The sequence below is a fragment of the Cololabis saira genome, chromosome 16 (genome assembly GCF_033807715.1).
Source record: "Cololabis saira isolate AMF1-May2022 chromosome 16, fColSai1.1, whole genome shotgun sequence".
Taxonomy (NCBI): Eukaryota; Metazoa; Chordata; class Actinopteri; order Beloniformes; family Belonidae; genus Cololabis; species Cololabis saira.
In genome coordinates, this window is record NC_084602.1 from 13351978 (window position 1) to 13370098 (window position 18121).

Below are 18121 nucleotides of genomic sequence, written 5' to 3' on the forward strand. Positions count from 1 at the left end.
TATGCTATTTTGAAAACAGACACACTTTCAAAATAAAACAGGGAGTAAAGCAAACTAGTTAACATAGAAGATATGAGACAAATATTAAACTAAACTGATAAACATGGGATTAATTAAAAAAAAAATAAAATTTAAGCTAGAAAAAGCCAGAAAAAACCTCAGTAGCAAAACAAAAAACAATGCCAACAAAGCAAAAAACACAGGTACACCCAAAACACCCAAAACACTGCTTCATCTCATTTTGTCTGAACTTGAAAAAAGAAAATGACTTATGTATCCTGTACCTAAATATCTCTCGTTATATGTTGAGATACACTTTTAAAGTAGGCTATCCCTTCAGTGTAATGACATGTTACATTTTTACATCAAACTCTCCGCTCACTTTGTTAGGAAAACCCTGGTTTATCTCATAAAGTAGTGAGTGTTTGGTAAACAAGCAGCAGTAGAAATGAGACACATCATGTGAATCGTGTATGTCTCTGCTGTGGAGATTTCCTACCTGCTGTTATGGCTTTACATGGGTGCTTTACAGGAAGCTTATTAAACTGCTCTGGAGAGATGACCTCATTCTGATTCTTATCTATCCCCCCTACTCAGACCCCATGCACATGAAGCACCCCCACCTGCCACACCCCACCCCCACCTGCCACACCCCACCCCCACCCTGCACCACCCATGGGGGCCCAGCAGCACGGCGGCACAGCAGCACAGCAGCAAGTCTTTGGACCAAATTAGCCGTCAGTGAAACCCCCTGTAATTCCCAACAGGCAGCGTGGTAATTTAATCACCCAGCTATCGCCTTTAGCAGAGCACACACATAAACACAAAATATATCCAAGTTCATCTATGCTGATCAGGAAAAAAGAAAAGAAAAAAAGAAGGTTTAAGTCAGTGTGGATGTACAGTATAATGATCTTAACTTATTTGCATCATATGCAATTTCTGCAGTGTTATAATATTATTCTAGACCTGTTAACAAGGGAAACAAATTAGGATTAAGATTTTGAAAACATGTTCTGATGGTAACAATCGATTAATCAATTGGAGATAGTGATACATGTTGCAGCATTTAAATACTATATGATTTCATTTAATTTCATTTCATTTCATTTATTCCATTCATGGTATATATTCTCAATAATGTTGTACAAAATTTCATGAAGTACACATTATCACCATGAAAGAAAAGGAGCAGGAAGAAGAAAACTTATGATACCTGCCCCTCTCCGTTAATACAGTTACGTTGACTTACTGAACACCAATCTATCTATCACATATTTATAACATGAAAACAAACAAAAAATACCACTCTATCTATTCTTTTTCTCTTTCCCCTTCTTCTTTTTTGTAGGCACTTATCTTCTCTTTTTTAAACATTTTCTTAAGTTGATACAAACTTGTGCAACCTCTCAGTTCCTTGCTTTGTCCATGCCATAATTTTACACCTGTAACAGAAATACACCTTTGTTTTATGTTTAGCCTTGCAGAAGTATGTTTGAAATCATGTTTAAGTCTGTTGTCTTCATCCTCCAATCTTAACAAATTTTGCAACTGTTCTCGTAACGATCTATTTTTTGCTTTGAACATTATTTTTAAAGTTTGAAGTTCAACCATATCCGCCATTTTCAACAAACCTGCCGAAACAAACAATCTGTTTGATGGTTCTCTGAAGCCGACCCTATGAATGACTGTCACTGCTCTTTTCTTTAGCACAAACAGAGGAGAGATGTTACTTACATAGGTATTACCCCACACTTCCACACAATAATTTAGATATGGCAAGATAAATGTACAATACAGAGTTCTTAGTGTGTTAGTATTCAAAATAAACTTAACCTTATTCAAAATATATATACTCTTCGCCACCTTGGCTTTTACATATGCTATATGGTTTTTCCAAGTCAGCTTGTCGTCTAAAATAATACCCGAAAAACCTAAACACAGACACTCTCTCAATGCTCTCTCCTGCAAATGAAAGTGCAATTTCGTCCTTTTTTCGATTTGTAAAAACCATAAATTTAGTTTTTTTCAGATTTAACAAAAGCTTATTTTCGTCAAACCAACTTTTAAGTTGGTTTGGGAAAAATGATAATTGAGGATCTCAGTTTTTCTTCATTAATAATTATGTACTGTAACCCTTTCCACCTGATTTAATTCATTTTAATTATAACAGATTAAATGACCCAGCTCACTACACTTAAAAAAGTCAAGTTCATTATACTTGCTAATTTAAGCTGGAAACACTTAGAAAGATACAGTTTATTATACTTTCTATTTTTAAGTTAAACAACTTCACAAAGTTAAGTAAATACAATTAGGTTTAAAGTCAACTTAACCAGTAAATATGATGTAAACTTGACTTATGATTATTAGTTGTATGTACTAACCTTTTTAAGTGAAATCGGTTTCTTAGATTCTTTTAAGTACCGGTAAACTCAATTTGTCAGATCAGAGTGTGTAATAACTGGATTAAATGGCCCAGTGTGAACTCAACACACCCCAAACGTTTTAATCTCTATTGATAGAAAAAAGGGTGGTACTGAAAATAAAGAAACGTAATATCCAAATATAATAGAGGGAAATAAATATTAAAACTGGCAATAAAAACCTTTAAAAATATTGAAAGTGTGTACTTTACTACAAGTCTGTGTGATCTGACTGAGAGATGCTCGCCTATTAATCTAATTCTGCATGGATAGATTAATGAATGAAATAATCAAGTTTAATTCTCAAGGGTACAGAGAAACACACAGTAGTTGGTGTTACCAGTATAACTAATTCAGTGGTACAGTGAACAAAAGCTCAGCTGTAATTCTTAAGGCTTAACAGCCACTTATAAATATTCATCAAGAGTGACAGAAGCGACAGAAGGTGAACTTGGCTCAGCAAAGCATCATCTCTGTACTGTAGAGTCAGCTCCTGCAAATCATCAACTGTGTGCTCACTGAAACACAATGCACAGCCAAATCACAGCTTGGAGAAAATACTGCTCCCTCAGTTGCAAGTAACAAAACACATAGTTGAAGGATTTCAGACGAATAGACGATTAATCTAAGGGGGACGTAATTTCTTCATAAAATTTTCGTAAGACTCTTTTTTTTAAATAAAATACATAATACTTATTTATTATATCTATTTATAGATAAATATGAAATTATCAATACTGATATAATTCTATTGCATAACTGGTAATTTTCCTGTAATTGTATGTTTCCTTGTTTTGCATTTTATGGGTTCAGTTGGCCATCTGGATGGGATTATGTTGGCTACACCCGAAGTAAAAGAATAGTTTAATTATTCATTTAAAGCAATGGATTATTAACTAATTGCTTTGTTACATATTCCTAATTTATGTTGGGTTTTTTGTATACTCTTGGCAGAATGATTGTAACGATTGAATACAGGCTGCATAAGGAAACAACTAAAATGGGTGATTTTACTTTTTATGTGAATACACTTAAAACGCTAATGAAATCAACTGAATGAAAGTAAAATAATGACTACTAATAGCCGTTAATGACATAAACAGCAGTATGAATTCGTCTGAAATTATTGTAGTACTATAAATTGTCCAGATGGGGGCAGTAAACAACCACAGCATGTAAAGAGGTTTGACTGGCTCAAAGTGGGCGTGTCGACACCTCAACGCCCCGCCCTTCCACACATTTGATTGGCTCCCGTTCCTATGACGTAGTTCAACTCCTTGTTCTGATTGGCTGAGGTTATTGTTCCAGGCCGTGCAACACAACGTAGGGCTCGTCGTGTCGAAAACGAAACTGGTCTAGTGTGTTGATTTGAGAAGGATGTCAAAGAAAACGAAAATTATTTATTGAACGGACGAAATTTCCTGGGGAATTACTGTATCAAATCCTCCCAGCCGAGGCAGAACAACTAAACGGTTAGCAGTTCATGCCGCAGGATTGGAGAGGTGACATGTTTTTGGTGAGTGAAGGCCTGTTTTGACAGCACAACAACAACACAGAGCCATGGATGTGTCACAGAGAATTAACATCTGCCAACAGTCACTTATCCACAATATTTCTGATATTTATGGATGTCTTGTGTTTACTGCTTACGAAGAGAAACATCGTGTAATTCTTAGTATCTTGTGGACATGTCTGACAAGAAAAAGAGTCTTGGACAAAACGGCGTTTACTTTTTGTTTTTATTTCATTTTTAAACTCATCTTTTTTTCTCTTTCCTTTTTTTGCAGCTGGAAATGTTGCTCTGTCATACCATGCAGATGGGACGGACTCTACCTGACTCGATGTAAGTCTTGTTTATTCAGTATCTTCTCTACTTTATGTGTAATGTTGAGGCCTTTATCACATGTAAACTATAAATAGAGGAAGATCCCCGGTCTTTCACAATAACATAGTAACTAATACAAACTTAAGGAATGGAGCTACTATTAAAATAGCCATCAGATCATATTTCAAATTTAATTCCATGGTTTCTAATCCTGGTTTGCCTCTTTTATTTTTTATTTAATCTGAAGTTTGCAATATTTAAATTTGATGAGTATTTTTGAGAACATCCTACTGTGTGATTCTTTTTTTCCAGATACATTTGGATGATTAATTCACTGCTAGAACTAAACCTAAAGGTCATGAGACAGAACTTCAACTTGTTCACATATGGTTTCACTTCATTAGACAGTTCTTACCCACAAGGCGTTTAGAATAGAAAATTATTATTATACCACAAGTTCGTAAGCCACAATAGATCCTCATTTAATATTGTTGCAGATTTGTTTTTGGTTTTCTTGTTTGTTTTTATAAATATTTTATTTTGACAAAATAATATATATCTATGTGATACTACATCTTAAACTTAAACTTAAACTTAAACAAGCAGAGTGCACTTTGTTCATTGCTTGTCCAGCTTCTTTTTTCCTCTTTGATTCCAAGAATTATAATTAGTCTTCAGGATTCATCTTTGATTTCCAGGAAGGAAGTTCCAGCACCCAATGCAGAAGAAACTGTTTCTGGACACCACTGGATAGCCATGAAACAAATCAGGGAAACAAAGCATTTGACTTAGGCAGAGCAACAATCAGACAGGTATTAAAAAAAACAGATCCAAAATGGTGTCTAGTAGAGGAGGAACTCCAGGGAAGGACTGATGTTGAAGTAAAGATGTGTATAGATAAGTGTTCTTGGCAATTCTGTAGCCATCATGATTGTTTTTCAATAATGACTTCTGTCAGTTCAAATCCACCTCAGCCCTGCTGCTGTTGGTTTGGTACGTTCTGCACTGTGAATAGGATAGTTATCAGACCCGTTTCATGAGAGAGAATTTTCTCAAAGCGAATGTGTTTGGCTGGTCAGGCTACTTTGTTCAGGATGTCCAGTTCTCAGTCCTAACTGTCAGCATGGATCAAGGTGCAGCCTGAAGTTGCACTGCACTCTCTGATTGCTGACCGCTGATTTAGAAGTACTTCTTTTCCCTTTTTTCAACACTTGTCCTAATATTTTCATCCCAATTCCATCTCCTCTCCTCTCCTCTTCAGTCTGTAGCATTGGCTGCTCTGCAAGACTGAAGCTGCTGTCACAATGGCGCACTTTGACACGGAGTACCAGCGCCTGGAAGCGTCCTACAGCGACTCTCCCCCTGGAGAGGAGAACCTGCTGATGCACGTGCCGGAAGGAGCCAAATGTATGGCACGCAAACACAAAGCAGAAACAAATCACAGGCTTGCACACAGAAACACACCCTCACGTTGCCTACAACAACATTATAACTAATTTGAAATTAATCCTTTGCAGCTCAGTGGCACCACATAGAAAATCTGGACTTGTTTTTCCAGAGAATATCCTTTTTTTTAAAGTCATTTTTGTCAACTGATAACTAACTAATGTTTGTTTTGCTCAATAAATTTCACATGCTTTACTTTTGACGTAAATATGTCGATGAAAATGTAATTTCCAATGTCAGATACATTCACAGTTTTCCTTAATTTCCATTACGTCTATAATCTGCACCAGAAGAATGGGTTCACCTGCATGCTGCTGGGAGAGCTCTTTGAGCTGGTGTATGTATTTATTCATTTATCCTTCATATCTGTTGGGATTAATGTGCGATATATGTTTATTTTAATGCTCTCTATTCTCTTATGTTTTCTATTTTTTTGTTTCCTACTTTCTCTCATGTTATTTTTCCTCTCTCCGTGCAGTCAGTTGCTGTTTGTGGTTGGCTTCACGGTATTCCTTGCCAACTGTGTTGATTATGACGTCCTGTTTGCCAACAAGTTAGTAAATCACACTGATTCATCTAAAGTCACCCTGCCTGATGCATTCCTCCCAATGGATGTCTGCAGTGCCCGGTGAGTCAGACGCTTTATTTGGTCAATTTAGAACTCACATCCTTAACCCATGAAATATATATTTGAAGTATGTTTTTTTTTTTTTTTTTTTTAAAGAAAGTGAGGTTTACACTGTTACATACAGAATTAGTTTTCTAAACAAATCTTTTCTCCTACAGTATCCGAGACAATGCATTTGTGATATTTGTGCTGCTGATCTCTGGGGTGTTTTGGCTGCATCGGTTGATTAAATTTATCTACAATGTTTGCTGTTACTGGGAGATACGATCTTTCTATATCCACGCCCTCAAGATGACCATGGTAAGACAGAGAAGTTTATGGTAGGTTGTTGATCTTTAAAAGGATTATTGGGCATGTGAAGGTTTGCTTTGTTGACCTTAAATACATTTTTGGATGTTTATTGTATCTACAAGCAATGAAGAACTGACTTCTAACCTTTGAACTGTCTTTGTGTTTTTAGTCTGAGCTTCCCTACGCAACATGGCAGGAAGTTCAGGCGAGGATAATCGAGATCCAGAAGGAGCACCAGATCTGCATTCACAAAAAAGAGCTGACAGAGCTTGACATTTACCACAGAATCCTCCGCTTTAAAAACTACATGGTGCGTAAATTTGTAAAGAAATATTATTGTATCGTTTCTGGTTATTTAACACAGTTCTTTTATTTTACCTTATGCTATCCTCTTGTCCCTCTCTAGGTTGCCATGGTGAACAAATCACTCCTTCCTGTGAGATTTCGGCCCACCATGCTTGGGGAACTTGTGTTTTACACCCGGGGTCTCAAATACAACTTTGAGCTCATCTTCTTTTGGGGACCAGGTGTGTTTGAAACGTTTGATGGCTTTGTTTAATTCTCACACACCCACACTCTGTATTCAGTTTAGGACCTGTACAGGTAAAAAGATGTGTTTACATAAGTGCATAAGCATTTTTCTACATCTGTGCAAGCTTAAAACAAGTTTGTTTTTTTTTATTTGTAGGTTCTCTATTTGAGAATGAGTGGAAACTAAAACCTGAGTATAAGAGAGGAGGTAACAGGCTTGAGCTTGCAGACAGGCTGGCATCCCGTATCCTGTGGATTGGCATTGCCAACCTACTCTTGTGTCCAGTTATTTTGGTTTGGCAAATTCTTTATGCCTTCTTCAGTTACACGGAGGTACGTGTTTTATATTCCCATAACAAAAACTGAAAATAATGTCATTTTGCATTTGTTGTCCTTGACAGTATGCATTCTGTTTGTTGATGCAGGTGATCAAGCGAGAACCTGGTTCTCTGGGGGCGAGATGTTGGTCTCTCTATGGCCGATGCTACCTGCGTCACTTTAATGAGCTGGACCACGAGCTCATGTCACGTCTCAGCAAAGGCTACAAGGTTATTATTACCATTATTAGTAGTATTAGTATTATTATTATTATGCTCTTAGTACTTACCTTCACCCAGTGCTATAATAGTTAATAATTAATCAATTTTTCTCCTCTCATTCTGATTGTTCAGGCTGCATCCAAGTATATGAACTGTTTCCTTTCACCGCTGCTGACAGTGGTCGCCAAAAATGTAGCGTTTTTTGCTGGGTCTCTTCTGGCCGTTCTCATCGCTTTGACAATCTATGACGAAGATGTTCTTGCAGTGGAACATGTTCTTTCATCAATCACACTGCTCGGAGTGTGTATCACTATCTGCAGGTAAGGATCTGTGCGGTATGTTATATGTATACTAATCTATCTCAGCCCACACTATACACCCTTATACCATACAACATCCTGGATATTACATTTATTTATATGAAATTGATGGTCTAATTTAAAGACATCAGGCACAAATAGTAAAATATTAACAAGTGATCCATCTCTGTAAAATTAACCATTAACCGTGAGGTTAATTTTATTGTGCTTTTAAAGCCCTATCTCCTTAATGCTCTGCTGCAACGTACTCTGCTATATACATAGCTTTTGCCATTGTCAACTAAGAATTGTGTTCCAAGCTGAAAAGTTAAATATTCATCGTATCCTTTAGGTGGCATACTGCTATCTTAGACACCAGGATATTATTATGAATTAAGAGATTTTCTTTAATAAGATATCTGTCTTTCAGACTTAGTTTTGTTAGTTATCAAAAAAATATATAAACATATTTGTTTGTTTGTCGGCCTTTTGATATAAGCCATCTGGTTTCAAAAAGGGTCATTCCACTGAAGCAGCTCTGCTGTCTGACAGAAGCCCTCAGAGCAGTGAGGGCAGGAGTTCAATCTTCTGTGCTTCTTGCCCTATCTGCTGCCTTAGATACAGTTAACCACAACATACTGCCATCTATACTACTACTACTGTCATTTAGCAGACGCTTTTATCCAAAGCGACTTACATCTGAGAACAACACAAGCAAGAAATCACATAAGAACATAGGAGGATACAGCATGGATAAGTACTATACTCTCAAACTTGGGCATCTCAGGCTAAGTGCATTCTTGGTTCTGATCCTACCCTACCCTACTGAAGTCCTGGTTATCCCATGTCCTCATTCTTAAATATCACCATTAATATTGCATCTACTCCTGTTGCTCCCACATAGTTGACAAAGAAACTAGGTGCTATATTTCATGACCAGTTCTCTTTTATTCTCACCACGTTACGTGGGTGTCCTGGTCGGCCTGCTTTGTTTTCTACAACATACAAAAAACAAGACCTTGCCTTACTCAATATGCATCTCAACACTTGATACTGGTCACAGTTACATCTACCTCATTTCTGCAATGCCCTCTAGCTAGCCTTCCAGCTTGTGCGATCAAAATGCTTCAAATGGGTCCAGAATGCAGTCTGGTCTTTAATCACCCATCATTAATCCATTCATTGAGCTTCACTGGCTACCTGTGGCTGCTCGAATAAAACACAACTCTCTGACACTTGCCTACAAGGTGATCCCGATGTCCGCACCTGCTTATATGAACTGGATCGTAAACCTTAGACCCCCTATCGCACTGCACTCATCACCAGAACACCGACTGGCCTTCCTCTCTCTTCAGACAGTCGAGCCTGTTCTCCCACGTGGTGAAACAAGTCACCAGTGGCCACAAGAGCAGAGTTGTCCCTCTCTACATTCAAGAAGCTGTTAAAAACTTTTCCTCTCCCAAGAGCAACTTCTGTGGTGAACTTTACTCTCTCTTTAACTTCCAGAAATTCACTTGAATGTCATCTTAGCAGCACTGATCTGAATGCTGACTTCATTGCAACATCCAAAATCGCAACAAACTCAGACTTCAGGCTTAATTTATAAAAAGAAGCCTTCTTACACCGGGGGTTTTTATGGGTAAACTTGTCAAACTTAGTTATTTTCTTCCACTTCTCTGTCTCTTTGCAGATCATTTATCCCTGATAAGCACATGGTGTTCTGTCCCGAGCAGCTGTTGAGGGTCATCCTGGCACATATCCACTACATGCCTGACCATTGGCAGGGCAATGCTCATAGATATGAGACCCGCGACCAGTTCTCGCAGCTCTTCCAATACAAAGCAGTGAGTTAAAATATAATAATAATGATCTGCTAGTGTGTGTCAGTACTCAGAATTAACTTGTAAAACATGGCACATCTGAGAGCAATAAAGTGTTGCGCCCTAAAGGACATGGTTTATTGAAACATTTAAATGTAGAAAAGTGATCATTAATATTACGCAGTCCCTTGTTACTGTGAAAATGGCTTACACTTATGTTTTCACTGATTTAATGAGCTTATGCTTGAATAGACTATTGACTGACTAGAAACAGTTTTACTTATTAGTGCTGAGCTTTAGGCTCACTGTTACACAGTATTTGCTTTCATATCAGTTTCCACTGATGCAATGAGGATTTTAATGCCACTCCAGGGAGCCAGATTTACTCCCCCCTCTCAGACTTATCCAAATACTTAAAAGCTTATTTCTCCAAAGTGTTCAATCAAAAATAGTTTCCTTTTTCAGTCTTGTGCTTTCCCTCTTGTTTATTTACAGGTGTTCATTCTTGAAGAACTTCTAAGTCCAGTGGTGACTCCCATCATCCTCATCTTCTGCCTGAGGAGGAAGTCTCTAGAGATAATTGATTTCTTTAGGAACTTCACTGTGGAGGTTATCGGAGTCGGGGATACCTGCTCTTTTGCCCAAATGGACATTAGGCAGCATGGACATCCTGCGGTGAGGGGCTTGGTCACAGATGAAAACATGTTTTCTGACATTTGCCTATGAATGGCATGAAAAAGATGAATTGGGGTTTGATCTTTGCTCTGTAGTGGATGTCAGCGGGGAAGACGGAGGCATCCATCTACCAACAGGCAGAGGATGGGAAGACAGAGTTATCGCTGATGCACTTTGCCATCACCAACCCCCACTGGCAGCCTCCTCGAGAGACCACACACTTCATCAGCCAGTTGAAAGACAGAGTTCACAGAGAAGCCGCAGGAGCTACTTCTGAAACACATCCGCTCTCCTTATCAGAGTCTGAAGTACGGTGAAAAAATAAGATTCATGCACAAGTGTCACAGTGGTCATATTTGACCTCTTCAAAGGCAAAACATGATTTCCCCCTCTGTCTTGTGCGTTGCAGCCAAGAAGCCTCGTTGCAAACCTCTTGGGAGGTCCCTCCACGCTAGCCTCCGTTCATTTCGGCCGTGACAGCTCCTTGATGAATCACGCAGCAGCTGGCATAAGTGATGGAGCGTCTGCCTTGCGCTCCCTTTCCCCAATAAGCAGCAGTCTTCATCTGAGAGCTAGTTTGAGCGCCGCTCATAGAGTTGGCAGTCTCACTGGCAAAACAATGGCAGGATCTGGGTAAGTAGATAGTTTTGGATTGCCCCGACTTCTTTTCCGTTTACAACGTATGTATGAAGTGTGGAATTAAAATAAGATTTAATTTGGCCCTTTTGGACTAGTCTCGCTTTACCTCGGTTCTACCCGCCACGGCCCCGTTTTGCCCTTTTGCACTAGGGCTGAGACGGGTAGAGCCGCTCCAAGCCGATACATTTTTCTGTAACCATTCTCGCAAGGTTTTATCAGGGCTGAGCAGGGACTATTTCCGACGTCACCACCCTCCACGCCAGTGATTGGTCAGGGGGCGGGGCCGTCACCACCCTCCATGCCTCTGATTGGTCGGGGGGCGGGGCTGTCAAGCGTTTGAATCAGGAAGCGGGAGTCAGCGCATGGCGATTTTATTATACAGCACAAACGTCTGTTTGGTGATCCAACTCTGAGGTGCAGATGTTCATAAACCTGGTGGCTGTCGAGAAAATTAAAAAAGGGATGTAGACGGGCTGTTTTCTTCTCAGCCGCTCCCGGCTCCAGCTGATTTCTGATCAGCGCCGACACAAACAAAGGTGTTGCGCAATCGAGTACGTCACAGCAGCTTCACCCCAACCTCAGATAAGGGATTAGTGTCCATACTGGTTCTACTGGACCTCAGTGCTGCTTTTGACACTATAGATCATGGCATTTTACTGCACAGGTTAGAGCATGTTGTTGGGATTAAAGGGACAGCTCTATATTGGTTTAAATCATATCTATCTGACAGGTTCCAGTTTGTTCATGTACATGAGGTTTCTTCAGAACAGTCAAGGGTCTGTTATGGTGTTCCGCAGGGTTCAGTGCTAGGGCCAATCTTGTTTAGTTTATACATGCAGCCCTTGGGAAGTATAATCCAGAATCACGGCATACACTTTCATTGTTATGCTGATGATACGCAGCTCTACTTGTCTATGAAGCCGGATGAAACAGAACCGTTAGTTAAACTTCAGGCATGTCTTAGGGACATCAAGGACTGGATGTCCAGAAATTTCCTGCTTCTAAATTCAGATAAAACAGAGGTTATCATTCTTGGTCCAGAGCATCTTAGGAAGGGATTAGATGGTGTTGCGATGGCTTCCAGTGCAACTGTGAGAAACCTTGGTGTTATTTTCGATCAGGATTTGTCGTTTAAACCATATGTCAATCAGGTTTGTAAAATAGCCTTTTTCCATCTCCGTAATATTGCAAAGATTAGGAAAATCCTCTCGCAGAGTGATGCAGAAAAACTAGTTCATGCGTTTGTATCTTCTAGACTAGATTACTGTAATGTGTTGTTAGCAGGATGTCCAAGTAATTTGCTGAATAGGCTCCAGCTGATCCAAAATGCAGCAGCACGAGTACTGACAGGAATTAGCAGGAGAGACCACGTCTCTCCAGTGTTAGCGTCGCTCCATTGGTTACCCGTAAAATTCAGAATCCAATTTAAAATTTTATTACTTGCGTATAAAGCCCAAAACGGCTTAGCTCCGCATTATTTGCAAGACCTGATAGTGCCTTATGTTCCTGTCAGAGCTCTCCGTTCTCAGAGTGCAGGTTTACTCGTAGTCCCTAGAGTATCCAAATGTAGATTTGGAGGGCGGGCGTTCTGCTATCAGGAACCACTACTATGGAACCAACTTCCAATCTGGGTTAAGGAGGCTGACACCACCTCCACCTTTAAAACTAAACTTAAAACATTTCTGTTTAGTAAAGCCTATAGTTAGTGTTTAGTAAACCTCTAGCTGGTGTTGGTAAATCTCTAGGTAGTGTAAACTTTAGTGTGTCAGAGTCGCTCCTGTAGTTTCTTGTGCTGGCCCCCCCTTCTCCTCCCTTTTCTCTCTTTTGCAGCATCCTTTGCCGGACACCGGAACCTGCAGGTGGTCGTGGGTGGCTTGTAGCTTGCATTACGGAGCACAAGTCTTTCCCTGACCCTGCACCCCAACCTGGGACTTGCTGATTGGGCCGGAGCTTCGGGAGCTGCGTGCTGGCCTGCGGTCCCCACCCCTGGTCATCCCGTTGCTGCTTCCACCTGCCTGCTGTGCTGTTGCCGTCCCTGACCCACCAGTCTGGCCCTCGGCAGGAGGGTCCCCCCTTATGAGCCTGGTCCTGCTCAAGGTTTCTTCCCTCCTAAAGGGGAGTTTTTCCCTTGCCACTGTTTGGCTTAAGGTTTTTCTCCCACTAGGGGAGTTTTTACCTGCCATTGTTTATGTAATAACTGCTCGGGGGTCATGTTCTGGGTATGGGTCTCTGTAAAGCGTCTAGAGACAACTCTGTTGTATTAGACGCTATATAAATAAAATTGAATTGAATTGAATTGAAACCTGCCCACTTCTCCCCTGGCTGTGCAAAAACACACGGGTGGAGCCGCGTCGAGCCGCGCCGCGCCGCGCCGCACCGCGCCGCGCCGGGCTGAAGCGAGACTAGTGGAAAAGTGGCAATTGTAACTGAAAATGCGAAATTTATACCCACTATACTCTCTTCTTTGTTTAACACCTTCTCTTCAAATTTGTCTTTTGCTTTTCCGTAATTTTTCGCTTTTTGCATTGTTGAAGAACTGATGCCCGAACTGTGAGCTCAGGTAGCAGTGCGTGGGAGGGTCAGCTCACCAGTCTGGTCCTGTCAGAGTACGCCTCCACTGAAATGAGCATCCATGCTCTGTACATGCATGAGGTAAATCTGCTCCTGGGGCTAATTTTACACATTCCCTTCGCTTTGGACACCTCCTAACTCCATTCTGTTATTTTATTCCCTCTTCTTTTATTCGCCTTTGTTTCCTGCAGCTCCATAAACAGCAGTCTCGTGGGGAGTTGTCCCGTCACACGTGGCACAGACAGGAGAGTGATGAAAGCAGTGACAGCATCCCAGATGAAGTCAGGAGCGAACCCAACCCTCACACTAGAAATTTCCCACGCTCACACACTTTCCCTACAGTAGTTTCCAGTCCTGGTTCCATTCCCACCTCAGCCTCAGCCACCAGTGGTTTCACCCAGGGCCAGGAAGGGCCGAAGTCACAGAGCAGCAGTCAGCGCCGGCACAGTGGACCTGCCCCAGGTGTCTGTTTTTCCTTACTTGCAACAAATTCTTACCCCTGATGGTTCTGCTTATAAAATAATTACACCATCAGAAATACAGTACCTGAGAGAAAAGGAGAGGCATGGGCTTACGGGATGTACAAAATGATAAAAAAAATATATATATAATTAATCTATTGGGCCATTTCATTGTTTTTTACAGTTTATTTGTGACACCTGTGTTGAATTCTGACATGTCTCACCTTCTCACCTTTTACATCTGTTTTCCAGATCATTTTGGCGCAGGGGGAAAGGTGGTAAGGTCACTCCGTGTACCCATGGGTGGATGGGCAGAGGACAACCAAACAGCTCCAAGACACCATGGAACTCTGCCAGAGGAGAGTTCAGAAGATGAAATGCCTCCTCACATACACAAGGTGAATGCTTTTCGTGTGACAAGATTAACAACATTGCTTTGCTTGAGTGTGCTGATTTTCAATGGATGTTTTGTCTTTCTGTCTCAGGTTACATAATCAGGCCATGAAGTATCTGCAGCCTACCCTTCACACTTACCCAAACACCAAACCTTTTCCATGGGCTCATCTCTTCATCACAGAGATCGAGGTGGAAATGTGCAAGTGGGGGATTTACCAAAATCCCCTCAGACAGTGAAATAATATCAAAGTTTTAGGTTAAATGCAATTATCTTACTGTAATTCCACAATTACTATAACAAATTTTCTGTGTGGATAAATAGGCAAGCAGACTACTCATCTGCCCATCAGAAGAGCACTTACAAGTTCTATCTTATAGTCACTGACATCATCAGACTACACTAAACATTTTTATATTGCCTAAAGATTACAAGAGTTGATATGGTGTTGCAACAAAAAGAAAAACTCTGAGCATTCAGCATTGCAGGATGCGTTCTTGATATGTTGTTCCCAACAATTTGCATTAAGTCATCAGAATAATCCAGAGTAATTTTTCCAGCTTGCTCTCACTTTTAAAGGGATAAAAGAATGTTTTATGTCTCGTTGTTTAGAGGGATGCTGGCGATACAGACTTTCATTGTGTATATCCAGTCTTGTGCTGAATACCAGAGGCTGTGTATTATCATTTGTGCTCTATATTTCGGCTTGCCTTTGCCTCTTTGCAAAACATATGAGGGCCTCAAGTGACGTAAAGTATATTGATAGTTTTTAATTATATATTTTTAATTCTGGATTTATTGCTATACAAGTGACTTTTCTAAAATATTGTGAAACCTCCACCCTAAATCAGACTCAATTTGCACAGATAGATTTTTGTTTAAAAACTTTTACAGACAAGTGGCAATCTGCACAAACATGCACTGTGTAGGCAATTTATTATCAGGTTCTTCTAGAGCAACAAAACACAATAAAGTCAACAATCTGTGAAGATTTTAAACCGATCACCCAACCTTTGCTTGTTTGCCACTCATCCATTTTGAATTGACTTGCTAAAGGGTTTGGTTAACAAATGAGCTTTTTAAAGCATGTCGGGTTTATCAACAAGAAGTGCATGAATATAACCTCATCACTGTTAAGAGTTTGAACGCATCCATGTTCATACTTGCAGCATGGCTGTTCTCTGTTTCTTTGTCAAAGCCAATTCTGTAAATGAAGAAGTATGCACTTTAAGAATTTATTCATGCAGAAGGTTTTACTTGATTTGGATTGGTTGTATATTTTCATATACATGACATTTGTTAAGTTCTCAAGTATGTGATTAATGTGCACTTATATTGGGATAAAGAAACACTGTCGTCCTATTGAAAGGACTTGAATATCGAGGATGCAGTGATTCAGTCGGGGTCATTTAAGTGATTACTGTTGATTTTTGTTTTATAAATCCTGTATAATACCCTTTTGTACAGTTGTAAATTCACCTATTAAAGACAATGCAATTATTTTGTGTGAAGACTGATTTTACTAATTGCATTGAGAATGCAAGTCACGGGGCATATTTGGTTATGACACTAAGTGGCAGAAGCATATACCGACCTCGCTTTCTGCTTGAGTTCCCTGTCTGTCAGTCTAACATAAAACGAGGACGAGATTATGTTTTTCTTCATTTTTCAATGGAGTGTCAGGTATTGTACAGTTTTCGTGTATCTTTCGTGTTTATGAAACCTCTCCACAACCTCGCCGCCAGAGCCCGGATAGCTCAGTCGGTAGAGCATCAGACTTTTAATCTGAGGGTCCAGGGTTCAAGTCCCTGTTCGGGCGACAGTATTTTTGTTCTTTTCAATACTTAATGTCCAAATATATTTCTAGTTTTCTCTATCAGTTTTGAAACAATTGAACGCATCTAACCAGTTTTGAAGTGCTGCATAATGTTTAAGTAGTCGCCCGCGTGTTAAAGAGGATTGACAACTGCAGCGTTGAAACTAGAAAACATGTAACAAATATGCCACGTCTGTTGTGCTCTTATAACGTCCCTCAAAACTTCACGGCATGTAAAATTGCAGGATTGGACGTGTAGCACTGCCATATCATCCTGGTTGTAACACTGTGCTCTGGAGCAGTTTGCACGGATTGAGAGCAGCTCAAAGTAAATGGGATAAACGGAGAAGAGGGACTTCCCTGCCAGCATCTGCATGCGGGTCCCACCTGGATGAAGGCGGATACAGACTGGGCAATGGAGAGCCTGTGTTGGCCAAGTTTATTGTGCAGGTGAAGAATACAAGACAACTAAATGAACATGGGTTCAGAAATGGGCAAATTGTGTGGGCAACAAATTGTTTAAATGACATTCAGATTCACACGACTTTATTAATCCCTTTGGGAGGTTCCCTCGGGGAAATTGACATCTCCATCTCACACACAGAACACTGTCATTTAGAAATCAAACACCCCAAAAGCCAAAAACCCATATAAAGATAAAAAGATAAGAAAATGAAAAATAAAGATACAAATAAAAGTAAAAGGTAAAAACAAAAATAAAAATAGAAAGAGCGTGCCATAAAAAGAATTATAAGGATAGAAAAAGTGTCGTAGCCTGCACTCGAAAGATTATCAATTGGGCCCCACTTATCATCCAGGTAGATCCCAAGCAGAGTCCATATGAGCAAACACAGGTAAGGCCACCATGGAATCTGTGGACAAACTCACATGAAAGTAGTTTTACAGATCACTTGTAGCCCATATGGGGCCCTCGTGTCTGGGTACATAACTTTTGAGCATTACCTCAAATTATCAGGTAGATAGAGGCTAGATTTGCATCCAAAAGAAAAATTACCCAAAACATGAGTCACTGTGACTAAATAAAGCAAGCTACCATTGAGGTTTTTCAAAGGAATTTCATGAATTTACCTGTGCTTTCCAGGACACCAACTAATTTATGTGAACTCTATCAGTTCTAACAAAAGAAGTACGGTAATGAAATATCTGTCCTTGTCCTGCTTCCATCTCAGTGCTTCCAGGAGTACATTCATGTGTGCATCACAATCCTCATAACTCATGATCTCAACCAAACTCATGTCTTCCACCAGAACTTGGATAACATAATTTTTTAATTAAATTATTTAAAAATCTACAATCTTGTTAAATTAAAAGATTCCATACAAATCTCTTTTCCAGCAACAGTTTTTCTTCTTCCTTTTTTTTTTGTTTAATTGATAGTGACTCAACAACTCTCAAATCTGGTGATATGTCACTCTGGACATTTGTCAGATTGGAAAATCAATTTAATAGTGTCGGCTACATAAATAAATCGTTATCATTTTCAATGCAGGCTAAGTTGATTATGTTTTTTGTTTTAAAGTACTATACAAAAATAGAAAATTGTGTCCTGGTCTTAGACTTAGCAGACACTGTCATCACAACAAAGAGAAAGCATTGATGTAACTTTATTTTTTTCCTCAATATAATTAAATGTTTACCATCCTTTATGCAAAGAATAACAGTCTTGGGCAGAATATGTTGGTTGCAATAGGAGATACCTTTTTACATATTGCTCCTATTAATCTCTTATTAATCACTTA

General features: G+C 39.7%; 1 protein-coding gene and 1 non-coding gene across 3 annotated transcripts; both read left to right on the forward strand.

Moving 5' to 3' along the window:
* The first annotated feature begins 3761 nt into the window (after positions 1-3761).
* Positions 3762-16045, forward strand: atg9a (ATG9 autophagy related 9 homolog A (S. cerevisiae)). 2 transcript variants are annotated; one of them, XM_061743514.1, is made up of 21 exons: positions 3762-3942; positions 4214-4269; positions 4950-5063; positions 5513-5658; positions 5769-5812; positions 5970-6034; positions 6176-6325; positions 6484-6625; positions 6786-6926; positions 7023-7143; positions 7305-7480; positions 7573-7695; positions 7819-8006; positions 9676-9829; positions 10301-10480; positions 10576-10788; positions 10890-11113; positions 13654-13771; positions 13882-14152; positions 14404-14549; positions 14637-16045. In XM_061743514.1, the coding sequence occupies exons 4-21, from the start codon at positions 5556-5558 to the stop codon at positions 14643-14645; spliced, it is 2568 nt and encodes an 855-aa protein (XP_061599498.1). In that variant the 5' UTR covers positions 3762-3942; positions 4214-4269; positions 4950-5063; positions 5513-5555; the 3' UTR covers positions 14646-16045. The 2 variants fall into 2 exon arrangements, with proteins under 2 accessions (XP_061599498.1, XP_061599497.1); XM_061743513.1 differs by lacking the exon at positions 4950-5063.
* Positions 16046-16291: 246 nt separating this feature from the next.
* Positions 16292-16364, forward strand: trnak-uuu (transfer RNA lysine (anticodon UUU)). Its single transcript has one exon. It is a non-coding gene; the product is annotated as a tRNA-Lys (tRNA).
* The last annotated feature ends 1757 nt before the right edge of the window (positions 16365-18121 follow it).